Here is an 18017-nt window from a genome sequence, read left to right as displayed (position 1 = left end):
ACAAAATTATTTTAATTATAAAAATAATGCAAGATTGTTCTAGAATCTTAGAGATGTAGAAAACAGAAAGTTAGAATCACATTTAACCTTGCTGTGGTGACCCAGGACCCCTGAGTCCTCAGCACGTAGCCACCTGAATGACCTAGACTTAAGTTAAAGGTTAATAACCCTCCCTAGAGAGGACAGAATGTACAGATGTTATTATAAAGTATAATCTTCCCAAAGCAGTAAACATCCTTGGTAAACATCCTTCCTACAAACTTAGTGAAAACATCACCACACTCCATGTGTACGTTTCATGTGACCCTTGCAGGAACTCTGTTCTCATACCCTATGGAATGTCCTTGTTCTGAAACCCCTTATATATTATCCCTCATTTTCTCATCTCTTTGCAGAGTGCTAACTTCACTCATTCTTTGACAGGCCACCATCAAAGAGTCTCTCCTATCCTTAAGTCCCAATAAATCTTATTCCTGACTAAATGCCAGGTGTGTTCTTTGGTCTCGTGGCCTCACTAACTCATGTGTTTCAGGAGTTGGGTTGTAACACTTGCTATTTTAGAAATAAGTTCTATTAACATTTTTGGATATTTCCTTCCATATTTTTCCATGAACATGTTTTTCCCATGGTTGAGATAGTAATGGGTATACTCTTGCAACATATATTTCATTTCACATCTGTGAGAATTATTCTACATTAAAAGCTTTCTGAGAATAACATTCCAAATATCTATTCTGTCATGTGGCTGTACCACCATGTACTTATCCATTCCTCTAAACATGTGAGAGGAAGAGGTAACAACACTTCTGTGCCCAGTACTACGCCTCTAGAGTTATCCTATTTATATATTTGTACCTATGGTAAAATATGGCTCTAAATTCCTGACAACAAAAAAATTATCCTGCCTTCCTCTTCTCTACACTTAAAAACCAAGAAAAATAGTTAAGCTTTTTAGCTCTGACAAAGTAACTGGAACTGGTTTTCTCCCTCCTGCTATAACTTACCAGAACAGTGGACAAAACATGAGCAAAATTGCTATCAGACATTATACAATCAGCAACAAAGGATAGCAATCCCTGAGATATGGGAAACAAACCAGGCAAGTCCTGCATTTTCCATGGCTTTCTGTCTTTATTTTCTAGACTGTTGCACAGGGAGAGGAAATCTGATTAGAGTACAGCACTCTTTGTGAGTTGAGGAGACAAGAGATTGTAGTTTGGGGAAGCAGATGCTGTTGGGATTTGCATGGTAGAATTCAGCAGAGGAAGAAGTTATGCAAAGAGCTCTAGAAATCTGCACACGGGGCACCTATAATCTGCCTGAATATTAAACGCACATGCATAGGGTGAAACTCCACAAAGCTATGCTAAGAACAATCCAAATAAGGCTGGGAAATGTTGGTGTTCTGACCAGTCAGAATAGAGAGACTTCAGTGAATACCAGTGGATTCGAAGAAAGACTAGAAGAGCCATGCCTAGAAAAAGGGCTCACTTAGCCCTGGAGTAAAGGCTACTCTAGACTCACTCTAACAAAGCTCAAAAACAAGCTTCAAATGGATCAACCTGATCCTCAAGAAATTTAATCACTTGCCAAATTAAAATTCAATACCCTTAAATGAAATGAGTCTATATGTAATATTCATAATGTCAATCTCAGCATCCAAACACAAATTAATAGACTTACAAAAAACAAGAAAATGTGGCCATAGAAACAAAATTGCAAATGACAAAGGTGATGATGATGATGATGGACTTTTAATAAACTGACTTCTGCTTCTGGGAAAATGGAATTGATGTCTGTTTCTCTATTTTTTCTACTACATACAATTAAAAACCTTGGAACTTATATATAAATAAAACAAATATAAGAAGAAAATAAAAGGCAGAGAAAAGAAGACCAGCTAGGGATGTTAAGACCTAATAAAGGACACACAGGTGAGTTCCTTGGGTTTTTTTCCTGATTCATATATCCCAGACTTGGACCTGAAGAAACCAGCAATCCAGAAAGACAATGGACACAAACAGATAAGCTGCAACAAAAGCCTGCTCTCTTTAGCCAAAAGACCAGGAAAGACAAGAAAATTTTTAGACAATAATTGCTCTACTGCACCAAATACTACAGAGAAAGCAGTGATGCCACCCCCACCCATACCTGCAAAGGCTGAGAGGGGAGCCTAGAATTCCACCGTCACAAGGCTGCAATGAGACTCAACATTCTTCCCATGCAATGTCAAAGAAGGTCAATTAAAGAGTTGGAACTTTCATCCCTGCCAGCCAATAACTTGCCCCCTCTACCTGCACTCTTTCTGGCCAGCAGTAACAAGGAGCCACCACCATTACTCAGGTGTTAATGGAGGCTGTATAGGGAACCTGGACTTCTACTTATACCAGTCAGGAAAGACAGTGTGTCCCCTTTTCCACTGGAGCAGTGTCAAAAAAAAAAAAAAAAAAAAAAAGCCAAGTAAAACTGAAGATTTAAATAAGATCTAGTCTCATGACATAATAATACAAAAAAAAGTCCAGGTTTTAATAAAAATATCACTCATAACAAAAATCAGGAAAAGCTCAAACTGAGTGTAAAAATGCAATCAAGAGACACCAACATTAGGATGACACAGATGTTACCATCATCTGATAAAGATTTTAAAGCAGCCATGATAAAAATGCTTCACTGAGTATTTATGAATAATCCTGAAACAAATGAAAAACCAGAAGCCTCTGGCAAAAAAAAAAAAAAAAAAAGTTTCAGCAAAGAAATAGAAGATAAGAGGAGAATCAAATGGAAATTTTAGAATTGAAAAATACAATAACCAAAATGAAAAACTCAGTGGCTGGGCTAAACAGCATGGATAGGCTAAAAAGAGGGAAGAGAAGACATAATCAGTGAACTGGAAGACAGAACAATAGAAATTACCATTCAACAATGGAGAGAAAATAGACTTAAAAAAAAAGAGGAAAGAACCTCAAGGATCTGTGGAACTATAAGAAAATAATCTAACATTCATATTTTTGGAGTCTTGGAAAGAGAGGAGAAAGAGTGTGGTGCTAAAAAAGTGCTCAAATAAATAATGGTTGAAAACCTCCAGAACTGGGCAAGAGACATAAACCTACAAATTGAAGAAGTTGAGCCAACGCTAAACAGAATGAACCCTAAGAAATTCATTTCAAAACATATCACAATCAAACCCCTAAAAATTAAAGACAAAAAAAATCTCAAAAGCTTGTAAAAGAAAAATGAACCTTACCTCAAGAGGAAAAACAATTCAAATGACAGGATGACAGCAGATTTCTCATCAGAAATTGTTTTGCTAAGGAAAAGGCAGAAACTCTAAATACTATATAAAAGCAGCTTTATTCAAATTAATGCATTTCAAATTATATCAAATGATTGTAATAATTGGGTAATAACAATAGAGAGATATAGGAAAGAATGAAAGTATATACAAACACTCACCAAACTGGGGAAAACACAACATCTGATCTTTTACAAGGCCAGGAAGTCCCTTTGGCAGCCAATCAGAGTCCCAGCTGGAAAAACGGTCCCAGGAAGAGCATCCTGTCCTGGGTGAGACTTCAACTGGCAGCCAAAAGGGCCCACTTTTAAAAGAGACCAAATCTATGATCTCAGGGTGGTCATGCCATTCGTGATTTGTCAGCTCCTCCTGGAACAACAATGCCCATCTCCAGGAGAATGGCCAGTTCCCCTGAGAAGAGATATCGTGCCCCAAAGTGCTCTATTCTATATATGGTACACCAAACAGGAACATGAAGGTTCTCAGCTTTTTGTTTTACAGGGGATACAAACAGGACATGCAAATGTCACATCTGGTAACTTGTTCCTTTTGAACATTTTTGTTGTTGTTGTTATTAGGTGAGGGGTTTGCCTGCATGGCAGTGTTACAACATTCCAAAGGACAATGGACAAGTTAACCATTCACAATTCTAGGCTAAAACAGCAGACACTATTGATTAGAAAGCTTATGAATTCACAGTTCTTAATAATTTTCTTATAGTACATCAGAAACCATGAAGCCAAAAGGATGATGCACAATATTTTTCAAGTGCTGAAAAAAAAGAACTATCAACCCAGAATTCAATACCCATCAAAAATATCCTTCAGGAATGAAAAGAAAATCAAGACACTCTCAAATAAATGAAAATAAAGAGAATTTGTTGCCTGCAGACCTACCCAAAAAGAATAGCTAAAAAAAGTTCTCTAAATAGAAAAGAGTGCATAAAATCAGGAATCTTGGAATGTCAGGAAGGGGAAAAGAGCATAGTTAGCAAAAATAAGGGTAAATACAGCAGATTTTCCTTCTCCTCTTGAGTTTTCTAATTATTTTTGATGGTTAAAGCAAACATTAAAACACTATCTGATATGTTTCTAAATGTATACAGAGGAAATAGTTAAAACAATTAATTATATGGGAAAAGTAAAGGGACATCAAGATTTCTATACTTCACTTGAACTGGTAAAATGATCAATCAACTGTAATAAATTATACAGAAGGGAGAGAAGACATAATCAGTGAACTGGAAGATAGAACAATAGAAATTACCCAATTCAACAATGGAGAAAAAATACATATATATCTAATATAATACCTAGAAAAAACATTTAAAAATCTCTACAAAGAGATACACTCAAAATGGGACAAATGGATGTCTAAAAAATGTCCAAGTAATCCAGAGGAAAAAGAAAACAGGGAAACAAATAACAGAGCAAATAAACAGAAAACCAAATATTAAAAAGGCATATCAATAGTTTTATTGGTATCTACAAAAACCAATTAAAAGACACAAAATGGCAGAGCGGATTAATAAATATGGCCCAACTATATGCTGTCTACCAGAAACTCACTTCAAATATAACAAAAAAGGTAGATTGACAGGAAAAGGACAGAAAAAAATATATCATGCAAACATTTATAGGAAAAAAAAGCAGGAGTGGCTATATTAATATCAGATAAATTAGACCTCAGAGCAAAAGAAAAAAGGAAAAAGGAAAAGACAGAGAGGTATATTATATAATGATAAAAGGGTCAATCCTCCAAGAATATATAGTAATCTTAAATGTATATGCACCAAACAACAGAGCAGCAAAATATGTGAAGCAAAATCTGATAGAACTGAAAGAAGAAAGTAATAAAGCACATAAAACATGGTAAATATTTAGGTAAATATGGACGTAGTGATAAAAATTGAAGAAAAAGAAATAAAACTCTGTATTCTCAGACTACATGATTGTTTATATAGAAAATTCTAAGAAATATACAAAAAAGACTGTTAGGGTTAATAAATGAATTTATAGCAGAGTGGCAGAATACAAGGTCAAACAAAATTCAATTATACTTTTATATAATAGCAACAAATAATTGTAAAGTGAAATTTAAAGATAAAATTTACAATAGAATCAAGTTTATGATTAAATTTAATAAAAACTGTGGAAGACATCTACACTAAAAACTATAAAAAATATTGAAATTAAAGAACTAAATAAATAAAGATATACTGAATGTTCATATTAAAAAGCTCACTATTGATATAGGATATCCATTCTCCCAAAATTGATCGACAGATTCAACTCAGTCTGAATCAAAATCCCAGAATTCTTTTTTGTAGAACTTAACAAGCTGATTCTAAAATTTGTATGGACATGCAAAGGAACTAGAAAAGCCAAATTAATTTTTGAAAAAAGAAGTCAAGTTGCAGACATATGCTACCTGATGTCAAGACTTACTCTAAAGTGACAATAACAACACACATTATGATATCAGCAGACAGGTACACATATGGATCAAAACAACAGAATAAAGAGTACAGAAATAGATCCACTTATATATGGTCAACTGATATTTGACAAATTTGCTAATGTAATTCAATGAGGAAAATGAGACTCTTTTCAACAAATGATCATGAAACAACTGGATGTCCACACGGAAAAAGTGGAATCTAAGCATTCAGCCTTCATTTCTCCCTTTACCTCATACTCCACACCCAATCCTGCTGCTGGGTCTAACAATTTTCTTGGTAGACATTATGTGAGTCTCAGATTTGTTTTTCAAATAAAATTAACTTTATGGGTTTTTTTAAGGTTTATAATTCTTTACAATAAAAATAATGATGCAATTACATATTTTTTTGCATTTTTTATTTTAGGGAAAATTCCTAAAAATGAAATTACTGTGTCAAAATGGTTTATTAAATGGGCTGGACTAAATGGGATAAAATAGGAAACAGCATTGTTCCTTTGTGCCATTGTTCACCAGATGCTTAGCTATATCTTTCCCCAGGCACTTTCCATAGCTCTCCAATATCTTTTATTTATAAAGTTGGTACTGGCAAACAAAAGCCGTAAGTTCATAGTATGGGTTCTTGTTACTGGTTCCTCCCCTTACCACTTCAGTTTCAGTTAAAATGACAGTCTAATTTTGAAAGTTAATATGCACTTAACATCCAGTCAATCACTAAATGAAAGAAACCAGACACAAACTATTATATACTGTATGATTTCATTTACATAAAATGTAAATATAAATCAATTTATAAAGAGGATATTAGATTATTGGTTATTTTGGGCTGGGGAAGGATAGAGGAATTGAGAGGTGACTGCTAAGTGACATGGATTTTTTCTTTTCAGAGTAATGAAATTGTTGTAATATTTTTTGTGGTGTTTATACTAAAAGCCATTGATTGCACACTTTAGATGGATGGCACACTTTGGATGGATTATATAGTAGGTGAATATATTGCAATGAAACTGCTTTTTTAAAAAATCCAGTCTAGAAAGTCTCCATTTTCACATACAATTAAAAGCAGGGAGCTGAGGTGACTCAAACGATTGAGTGCCTCCCTTCCACTTCAGAGTTTCAAGGATTGGTTCCCAGTGCCTCCTAAAGAAAAGACAAGCAGACACAGAGAGCACAGAACAAATGGACACAGAGAGTGGACAGCAACTGCAAACAATGTGGGGGGGGGGGACGGGAATAAATAATAAAACAAATCTTTAAAAAATAAAAAGCATAGAACAAGTGTGGGCAAATAGCCAATATTAGCAAGATGATGAATTTAAACCTAAACATATCAGTACGTATATAAAATGTAAATGGACTAAATTCTCCAGTTAACAAATGATTATTAGCTTGGATTTTTTTTAAAAATCCAAATATATGGATTAAACCATGTAGTTAAAACTTAACTACATGGAAAGACTGAAAGGAAAAGAAACTATATGTATAGCTATATACAGATTTTTTTTTTCTTGAGGTACTGGAGCCACGGATTGAACCTGGGACCTCCTACGTATGAAACTGAGCTACACTGGCTCCCCCGAGTTGTTTTTTTGTTTGTTTATTATTTGTTTTGTTTTTAGGAGGTACCAAGAACCAAACCCAGGACCTCATACATGGGAATCAGGCGCTCAACCACTTAAGCTACATACACTTCCCTATATAGACTTTTGAGGTAAAGAGATTACTAGAGATAGTGAGAGTTACTACTTAATGGTGTTTTTTAAGAAGTTCTACAATAATAAAATGCTCGGTTTTTTTTTTTAAAAAAGTTCTATCCACAGCAATAGCTAATAATTTTAAATATGTATGTACCTTGTAATAGCCTCAAAATATTAAGGCAAAACTGACATAAACTCAGAGGAAATAGATATATTCGTAAACACAGTGGGAGATATTTTCCATAAGCCTTTCAATACTGATGGTGGGAAAATTCAGTAAGAATGGAGATTTGAACAGCATAATTAACAAACCTGACCTAAAGGGCATATACACAGCATAACACACAACTAATAGAGAGTATTCATTATTTTCAAACATGTAAAGCATATTTCTAAAAACTGGGCCATTAAGCAAGTTTCAATGAATTTGAAAGGACTTAAGTCACACAGAGCATATTCTCTGACCACAGTGCAATTAGCATTTGTTAAGAAAACAATAATAAAAGGATAACTAACAAACCTACATATGTTTGGACATGAGGAAACATAATTCTAGATACTCCATGAGTTAAAAAAAGAAACCACAATTGAAATTAGAAAATACTTTGAACTTAACGGTAATGAAAATACTAAACATCAAAATGTAATGTATGCAATTAAAGGAGTATTTAGAGAGAATTATATAGCCTTAAATGCATTAAGGAAAGAAAGGTTGAAATTAATAAGATAAAAATTGATCTCAATCAGTTAGAAAAAGAACAGTGAAATAAACCCAAAGAATGTGCAAACAAGAGCACAGTAAGAACCTCCATATTTCAAAGACACCTGAGTATTTTATGGAAGGATTTGTTTTGTTTTGTTTTGCTTTGCTTTGCTACAAGGGGTTGGTTTAGGAAGGCTTCCTAAAGGAAGGGTACCTGGGTATTTTCTATATCTTCTCCAGTCATTTGGTTTTAAATAGCATATTAGTCCCCCTCATCTTATCCTATGAAAATATTATCTTATAAAATATTATTTACTAAGAGCTTATATAACTTTTGTTTATTTATATTGAATGAAACAAATCACAGGGTCCTACGGAAAGTTACAAATTTGCTATCATTTGATATAAAAGGGAGAATGTCAAGGAAAAAAAATGGATTTTACAATGTACTTTTCCCTCAAATAATGTCTATTTTGTCAATAATTTTTTTTTTTATTAAACTAAGATCTTCTGTTTGAAGATTGACTTCTCCTATACATTTCTCTCAGATGGGCCAAAATTAAGGAGAAACAAAAGCATATGTGAATAGGTAAAATATCATTTAAATTAATATGAGACAGATGTGATCTCTTACAAGCCTTTCCTGTTACTTACCAGAATTGTAGTTGGTGCTGGGGTTTAATATATACCCAGGGGATCTGAATCTCTGGACTGACCATGTGATAGCCAGCCCCTGAGCCTCAACAGACTTCAGCTCCTACACTCTGGTTTATTGGACTTACCCCACTCAGCTAACACGGAGTTGAAGAAGGTCAACCACCACATCATGGAGCCAAGAGTGCCTACAACTGAAAGCAGGAGGATTGCATCCACAATCCATGTGGAATCTAAGCCCCCTCTGGACATAGATGTGGAATGGACACAACCAATCCAAGGTCCACAGGATGGAGGAATAGAATGTGGATTCGAGTGGACTTACTGATATTCTATTCATGAACTACTATGATTAGTAATCGAAGAAAACGTGGCATTGGTGTGGAGAAAGTGGCCATGGTGGCTGCTGGGTGTGGGGAATGAGAGGAAGAGATGAGATGTGGAAGCTTTTTCGGGACTTGGAGTTGTCCTGGGTGGCACGGCAGGGACAATTACCGGACACTGTAGGTCCTCCCATGGCCCACTGGATGGAACGTGGGAGAGTGTGGGCTATGATGTGGACCATTGACCATGAGATACAGCGATGCTCAGAGATGTATTCACCAAATGCAATGAATGTCTCATGATGATGGAGGAGAATGTTACTATGTGGGGAGTAGTGGGGTGAGGGGGGTATATGGGGACCTCATATTTTTTGAATGTAATATTAAAAAAATGAATAAAGACAAAAAATAAAAAATAAATTTAAAAAAATTAATATGAGACAAACTTTCCTCACAAAGTAAACTTCATATTCCTAACCAGAGCTCTCCAGTGAAACCAGCTCTAGTGTTCATTAGGCTAGAGTTTTTTTTACATGTGAAAAGTGTTTTGAATAAATTAGACATTTAATACATCTTTCTCATCCGATCTTGAATTAAATTTCCTGGGAATTTCAGCCCAGGTTTGATTTTAAATTTGCAATTATTCATCCTTTTGATTTTTCTACCCCTTCAAAAGAAGTAAAGGTGGGAAAGTGAAAGGAAATTCAACTCTAACTAGCCAATTTAGTTGTTTATTAATAATGTTATTAAAAATTGAAGTATGACAAATATCTGGCAAAAACAATAATAAGATTTTTTGGGGGGGAGTACAACTACAAAGCCCTTAATTTGTGTCATTCTGTAAGCCTTCTCTTTTTATATTTTATGTATTTTACACTTTATGAAGATACTATATTTAGCACCTATTTTTCTTAGCCTCCCTGTTTATATTTTGGTATCTATAAACATCATAATACGTTGGATTCCTGGCATGGAGAAAACACTGCAAATCTACCTTCTCACCAATTGAAAAACATGAATATAAAGGGGAAAAAATACTAACAGCATAAATCTTTAAAAAATACATTTTCCTACATCTATAAATATCTCAAAGAAATTAAAATCCACTGGGAACCTAAAATTGGTCAAGGAAACAGATGGTTGAATTCTCCTAAGTATAGCACTGGAAATAAAGTTTGGCACCAACAATAATTCCAACTGAAGTATATTTCAAAAGATTGCCTGACTCTGTCTTTAGAAAATTTGAAACTAAAATGTTTTTAACTCCTCCTTCTTGGTAAGAATTTTTTGAAGTTTTAATATGTTTTGTAAAAACAGAACTTTACCCTTTCTTCAGATATGTTGATATGGTCTGCGAAAAATTTTGTATCTAAGGATGAGAATTATATTTTGGTGTACAATTATGCTTCCACATTGCATTTTGTGTTACAGGTATTTGTGTGCATTGTATATCCCTATTTTATAAATGACCTACAAGCAAGAAAAATAGTCTATTTTATGATTATAATATCCACTATGCTTAACGTGGCACTTTGTACATAGTAGGTGTTCAATAAATATTAGTAGAATGTGAAATTATTGAATAATCACATAAAAAAATTACTTAAAATTAACAGTGGAAAAAAGGAGGTTATTTTATCCTTAATCATATTGTAATGAAGACTATTTTAAACTCCATGTAGTGATGATACACACAAATATTTAAACTATTTATGTGCCTCAACTTGACATAATTTCATGATAACTTGATGGCAATCACATTTAAATATATTAGAATATTTTTGTAATAATGCTACTCTAGAATAGCAACTTTAATAGATGGGAAAACATGTTAATAATGGCCATTAACCTGCAGGAAAGAGGGAACATTAAACATTTTTTTTCAGAAATAAACGTATAAGTTTAAACATTCCACTATAATATTTATGCAAACCTCAAATTAAAATTTATAAAATGCAATCAAATGTTTCATTTTGAGAATAATTTAGAGTATATTTTGTAATTTTTCCAGTGTACACATGGATGAATGCTATATAAAAAAGGTTATTTTCCCCTTTAGTGTCTTTGACTATTAGTCTCTAAATATCAAAAGGAATTCTGTTTTAATGCAAGACTAAGGCAATTCTATAAAAACTCTTGATTATTAATCAATACAATATCAGTCAGTAAATACAAGTTAGTGATTTTCCTTACCTTCAGGACAGCTATGAATGGTACAAAGTTAGCTCTTTGGAGTCCATTTTTATAGAGATCTGAAAGAGAAAATTGGTATTAGGATTTTAAAACTTAGCCTAAATCATAATGTTAACTTATCTGTTAGCCTGGCAAATAAAGTTATCTACTGATTAAAAAAAAAAAAAAAAAATATATATATATATATATATAAAGGAGCAAAAGAGAAGAAAAAAGAACAAAAATTGGTTTCTATTCTAGAACCACACATAATTCATTACAACCGTAGGAAAAAATGAACAGTCACAGAAAACGTCAAAAGGCATTCAGTTAAATTAGCATTAAGCTGTAATAAAAAGCACTAAAAGGAAATAGACGTGGCTCAGCTGATTGAACCTCCATCTACCAAATGGGAGGGTCCAGGGTTCGATACCCAGGGCCTCCTGACCCGTGTGGTGAGCTGGCCCACACCCCGAGCTCCTACACACAAGGAGTGCGGAGCCACACAGGGGTGCCCCTGCGTAGGGATGCCCCACACACAAAGAGTGCACCCTGCAAGGAGAGCCACACCGTGTGAAAAAAAAAAAGCACAGCCTGCCCAGGATTGGCATCACACACACACAGAGCTGAACGCAGCAAGATGATGCAGTTTCCCAGTGCCACCAAGGGTGCAAGCGGACAAAAAAGAACACACAACAAGTGGACACAGAGAGCAGACAAGGGGGACAGGGGAAGGGGAGAGAAATTTTTTTTAAAATGATTTAAAAAAAAGCACTAAGAGAATTTGGAAGACATATACTGATGATCCTAAATCAATAAACCAATTCAGGGAAGCGGACTTGGCCCAGTGGTTAGGGCATCCATCTACCACATGGGAAGTCCACGGTTCAAACCCCAGGCCTCCTTGACCTGTGTGGAGCTGGCCCACACACAGTGCTGATGCACGCAAGGAGTGCCGTGCCACGGTGGGTGTCCCCCGCATAGGGGAGCCCCAAGTGCAAGGAGTGCGCCCCATAAGGAGAGCTGTCCAGTGTGAAAGAAAGTGCAGCCTGCCCAGGAATGGCACCGGGCACACAGAGAGCTGACACAACAAGATGACGCAACAAGAAGAAACACAGATTCCCGTGCCACTGACAACAACAGAAGCAGACAAAGAACACGCAGCAGACAGACACAGAGAACAGACAACTGGGGCAGGGGGCGGGGGAGAAGAGGAGAGAAATAAATAAATGAATAAATAAATATAAATAAATAAATAAACCAATATAGGAAGATGATATGTTTAATACTTGGATATATAGGATTCTACTGAGGAAGGATTCATATTCTCCTTGGTCTTAGTCTATAATGAAAGTTCTCAGCAAAGAATTAAAAGATGTATAACACAATTAGCCTGGGGAAAAAAAGCATGGATGGACAGACCTGAGCATGTATTTGAATCAAAGTTACATATCTGACATCAAGGTCCTTACCTGAATGCCACTTTACTTTAAAAGAAACCACCTAAAATTTAAAACTAAATACAGATTGTAAATTTAATGCAAGTATAAATCATAAAGAGGAAGTATTTATTGCCTCAGAAAAGTGTTTTATACATACATATGTGTCACAGTGTGCATTCACACACATATACACATATGTAAACGCATATTTGAAGAACAAGGTAGAAAGGGGCAACACATTTTAAGCTTTGCACGGTAACATTGGAGACTATTTCCAAAACTTTTTCAAGAAGAGGTTGAAATTTTATTGCAAATACAACATTCCATTTTTAAAAGTCAGTCTACAGAATCAGAATTAAAAATCAAAAAGTATTTATAAAAATGGGAACAGTAAAGTTTTTTCTCAATAATAAAAAACACAAATTATGTGTCAATTTTTTTAAAGTATGGCATTATGAGATATTTTCTATATTTCCTTGTTTGGAGAAAATCTGATAACTAAGATAGACTATAACTGTCACACTTGCTTATGGAAATAAAATATGGTCATTAGGAAACATTTATTCTCTTTAGAAAAATATTCATCATATCATCATTATAGTTAAGAAAGTATTTGCATAAGCTCTTTGGTTTAATTAAGGACTAGAGGCTTCAATTCAGTTACATTTAAAATTTTTATTTAGGGCTATCATAAAAAGTAAGATAATGCTGGCCTTGCTGTTAAGATTTCAAAATTCAAAATGAGATCTTTTCTTTCTTATAAGCAATACTCCTAATGAGTAAAATGGGAAAAATGCAGGAAATGGGTGTAAAGTTAAGTATTTTCACAGTCTTCCCTAATTACCAAGTTTCTGGGGAAGTGGGTAAGAACATTACTGTATGGTAAGAGTTGACAGTCATGATTGCCAGGAAGTGGTAGGAATTTTTTTTAAAAAACCTTTAAAAACACATACAATGTGGGAAGCAGCTGTAGCTCAATCAGTTGGGCACCCATCTACCATATGGGAGGCCCTGGGTTCGCCTTCTGGGGCCTGCTTTTGTAAAGTAGGCTCGCCCACAAACTGTGGAGAACCACCAGCCTAGGCACCATGGAATGCCGCCCTGGCCCGCATGCACCATGGAGTGCCACCCAGCCCACAAGTGCCACAGAGAGCTGACTCAGCAAGGTGACACAACAAAGGAAAGGGAGACAAGTTAAAAAAAAAAAACAAACACAGAAGAGCACACAGTGAATGGACAGAAAGAGCAAACAACAAGCAAGCAGCAAGGTGGGGGGGGGAGGAATAAATAAAAAACAAAACAAAACAAAAACACATACAATGTTTACTGCAGCTGGAAAAAACACAAATGTCCATCAATAGGTGAACAGATAGACAAATTGGGCATACCTATACAATGGAATACTAATCAGCAATAAAAAGGAATAAACTATTAATACATATAATAAAACAGATGAATCTCAAAATAATTAAGCTGAGTAAAAGAAGCCAGACCAAAACAATGAGTACATACTTTGTGATCCCATTTATAAAATACTCTAGAAAATGCAAACTAATCTATAACGACAGAAAGCAAAGCAGTAGTTGACTGGGGAAGGGAGGGAGGATGGTCCACAGGGAGGGACAAAAAAGGACATGAGGAAACTTCTTTTGGGTGTGATGGAAATGTTCATGATGTTGATTGTGGTAATGAATTTCACAATATATACAGAAATTGTGCCCTAAATATACATGCAGGGAAGCAGATGTGGCTCAAGCAATTGGGCTTCCACCTACACATGGGAGGTCCCACATTCAGTTCCTGGTACCTCCTAGAGAAGGCGAGTTGGCATGGTGGGCAGGCATGGTAAGCTGATGCCACAAGATGATGTAACAAAAGAGACACAAAGAGGGAAGAGATGGGAGACACAACAAACCAGGGAGCTGAAGTGGCTCAGGTGATTGAGAGCCTCTTCCACATGGGAGGTCCTGGGTTCAGTTCCCCATGCCTCCTAAAGAGAAGACAAGAGGACACAACAGAGGACACAGCAAATGGACAGAGAGAGCAGAAAGTAACTGCAAACAACAAGGAGGGAGGGATAAATAAATCTTTAAAAATAAATACATATATACATGCAGTTTATTGTGTGTCAATTATACCTCAATAAAGTTGTTTAAAAGATATATTTTTTAAAAAACACATATGCAACATTAATGATGATCAAAGAAAACAATGTTATAGAATTAAAAGCAAGATATTACACGAATGAAAGTGTACCTATGTTAAGGTAACCTTTAAGTCTTACTTGTAAAAAACATCTTTTTTTTATGGACACATAAGGCTCTGAGATGTAGCTTAACAAGCATGAACCTCTTAGTAGATTAACGACAATGAGAAATGGAAAGGCCCACTTATAATAATCTTGATTAAAAGATTTCCACTCATCAGCAAAGTTAAAGTAGAATAACAATGTTTTTAGTTTGGAAGACAATTTTTTAAAGGTTTAACTTAAAAAAAAATCAGCCTTTACAAGGACAGATCATTCAAAAATGTATGCTCTGAGAAGTCTTTTTTTAAGTAAACAAATTTCATATGGCTTGAAAACTTTTAAGTTTTTATAGACACTTAAGTGGAAAAAGACTATATTTATTAAATTGAAGAGACTTTGCAATTCAAATATTATGCTAATTATTACTGCAATAGATCCATCTAAAATATTTAGCTACCAAAAATTTTAGTGTCAGTTGTTTAATACTATTTTTCTTACACATAAAGATTTTTAACACATTTATATAAACATTTGTCATTATTTACTAAATACTATTAAAAAACCCAACAGAAGTTCTTGCCTACCATTTTTAATGATCTCTAAACAGGGCTAAACGAGCATTTGGACATATAAGACAGAGTACTAGAATTATAAGACATTCATTTTGTAGAGAATGTTATAAGGACCTCTAAATTCTCTACAGTGAACAACTGTAATAATACTTACAGAGGAAATGCATGCAAAGAGGATTTTTAAAGTAATTACAAGGACTCACATAACTGCTTTGGAGATGCACAAGAATATGCAGATCTTTTCCTTAAAAATCCAAGTGTTAAAACCACAAGGGTAAGTAATGCTTATTTATATTTGTTCGTATCTATTTAGAGTAAGAAGAACTTTTACAAGCAATTAAAATGACCATTCCTATAAATTAGCAAAAGTAATTATATGCCTGTATGGAACCAATCTGATACATCCCTCCAGGAGATTATTTATTATCAATTAAAATAAAAGTGTACCTTTAGACCATTTAAGCAGCTATAGCTATATAGCTTTTCTTTATAAAACTAGTTACGTGTTCAAACAACATTTTACTATATCTATACATAATACAGCTAAAAAAATATTCCCATTTGATGGCATGTTATGGTTTTGTATCCAGCATACATTCATAAATTCCTACTACATGTATGCCTTGAAATAAGAGCAGAAGACAAAAGATAAATGAAAGGAAGAACTAAGATTTATAGAATCCCTACTAAGAGTCAAGCAATAAATGAGACACTTTACATGAATCATAATAGCGCTACGCAGTAGAAATTTCTACCTCCGTTTTATGGATAAAGAAACTGATACTCAGAGTTTTTTTTAATAATTTTCCTGAACTCCCAGCCAGTAACTGGTAGATCTAGGATTAGAACCAAGGTCTCTAACGATGCTAAAACTTGTAGACTTCTTCAGAATCATATTGTGACCAGTGGGCTTATGACAGTTGATGGGCACACCCAGACTGTATCAGTGATGCAAGGTAAAAAGGGATACAAGATAAAAGCACAGGACACATAGCAGGAAGCCAATCATTTTATCTGGAAATTCAAAGGCATCTTTGCAGAGGTAGCAACAGATTTGGACCAAATTGAAAAGATGAGCAGAAAGGAAGTAATGGTATTGTAGGCGGAAGAGTCAGCATGAGCTTACAACTCTCCTTCCACTTTCCTTTCTAATCTAATACAATCTTTTGCTCAATGCCACGTTACCTCTCAAGCCAATCTTGAATCCATCATGGTAGACAGACTTTTAAGTGGCCCTCCAAGATCCCCACTTCCTTGTGTGCATACCTTTGGGTAATCCCTTTCCTTGAATATGAGTGGAACTGTAACTTGCTTCTAACCAATGGAATATGGCAAAAGTGATGGGATGTCACTTTCACGATTACATTGTTATATAAGACTCCATCTTACTACCAGACTTTCTAGAAATACTCCTTGCTAGTTTAGTGAAGTAAACAAGAAGCATGGCAAGAAACTATGAGTGCCTCTAGGAACAGCAGGCAGCATCCTGGAGTTGAAACTGACCTCTGGGGTTGAGGGCAGCCTCTACCCAACAACTAGCAAGAACCAGGGTCCTAAGTCCTATAGACATAAGTAAAGGAATTCTTCTAACAAATTGAGTGAGCTTAAAAGTGGATTCTTCTCCAAACTTCCAAATGAGAATGCAGTTCAGATGACACCTTGACTGTAGCCTTATGAGACCTTAAATGGGGGGCCCAGCTAACATGGCCTAGACTCCTGAAACCATGAGAAACTGTGAGAAAATACATGTGTTGTTTTCAGCTGCTAAGTTTGTGGTTGTTACACAGCAATAGATAACTAATACATCCACCATTGGCCAAAAGCAGTCATGCTCCGCTGAATGCATTTCACATATTATACCAATTACATATTAGTTTGTATTATAAATAATACTGCTGTCCCCTACTAGACGATGACCTGCAAGAGGGCAGAAGGGTAGAGACTATATCTTCATCATTATTCATCACAGAGCCTAACATCTTACATAAAAGAAATTTAAAATTTGTTTGTTAACAAAAAGTCATTTAAAAGCAGAGATTAAATAACAACAAAAGACTTTTTCCAGTGCAGATGGAATAACAGGAATCTGATTTACTCTACCACTGAAAGTACTAAAAAACAGGCAAAATATATAAAGTAACAGTTTTCAAGATAATGGACATCAGACTACGAAGGAAAGCTATCCCTGAGAGATAGGAAACAATTGCCCCAGGTTATTGCTTAGAGAAATTTTACAGGATGCTGCTCAGGGAGAGGAAACCCAGGCAGGATCCAGCGGCCTATCTGAATTGAGAAGCTAGATGAGAGTTCCATGTTAGGTCCTCATTCCTTTTTATTGTTGAGTAGGATTCAATTTTATAAATATCAAAGTTTGTTTACCCATCTTCCAATTGATGGAAGAAAGGAATTTTTAGAAAGGCATTCTTCTCCATCAGGCAATATCATCTTCTGGAC

At 35.0% G+C, this 18017-nt stretch overlaps 1 protein-coding gene across 2 annotated transcripts in view; it reads right to left on the bottom strand.

The window, feature by feature from the left end:
- AFG1L (AFG1 like ATPase) overlaps positions 1-18017 on the bottom strand; it is a 203085-nt gene that overhangs the window by 96954 nt on the left and 88114 nt on the right. For both annotated transcript variants that reach the window (XM_004468413.5, XM_004468414.5), the window contains one exon: positions 11323-11381. In XM_004468413.5, the coding sequence (XP_004468470.1) occupies positions 11323-11381 (59 nt within the window). The remainder of the gene's footprint in view (positions 1-11322; positions 11382-18017) is intronic.

Source organism: Dasypus novemcinctus, chromosome 11, assembly GCF_030445035.2.
Source record: "Dasypus novemcinctus isolate mDasNov1 chromosome 11, mDasNov1.1.hap2, whole genome shotgun sequence".
NCBI lineage: Eukaryota > Metazoa > Chordata > Mammalia > Cingulata > Dasypodidae > Dasypus > Dasypus novemcinctus.
Note: the sequence above shows the minus strand (reverse complement) of the source record. Positions and strands in the feature narration are given on the sequence as shown.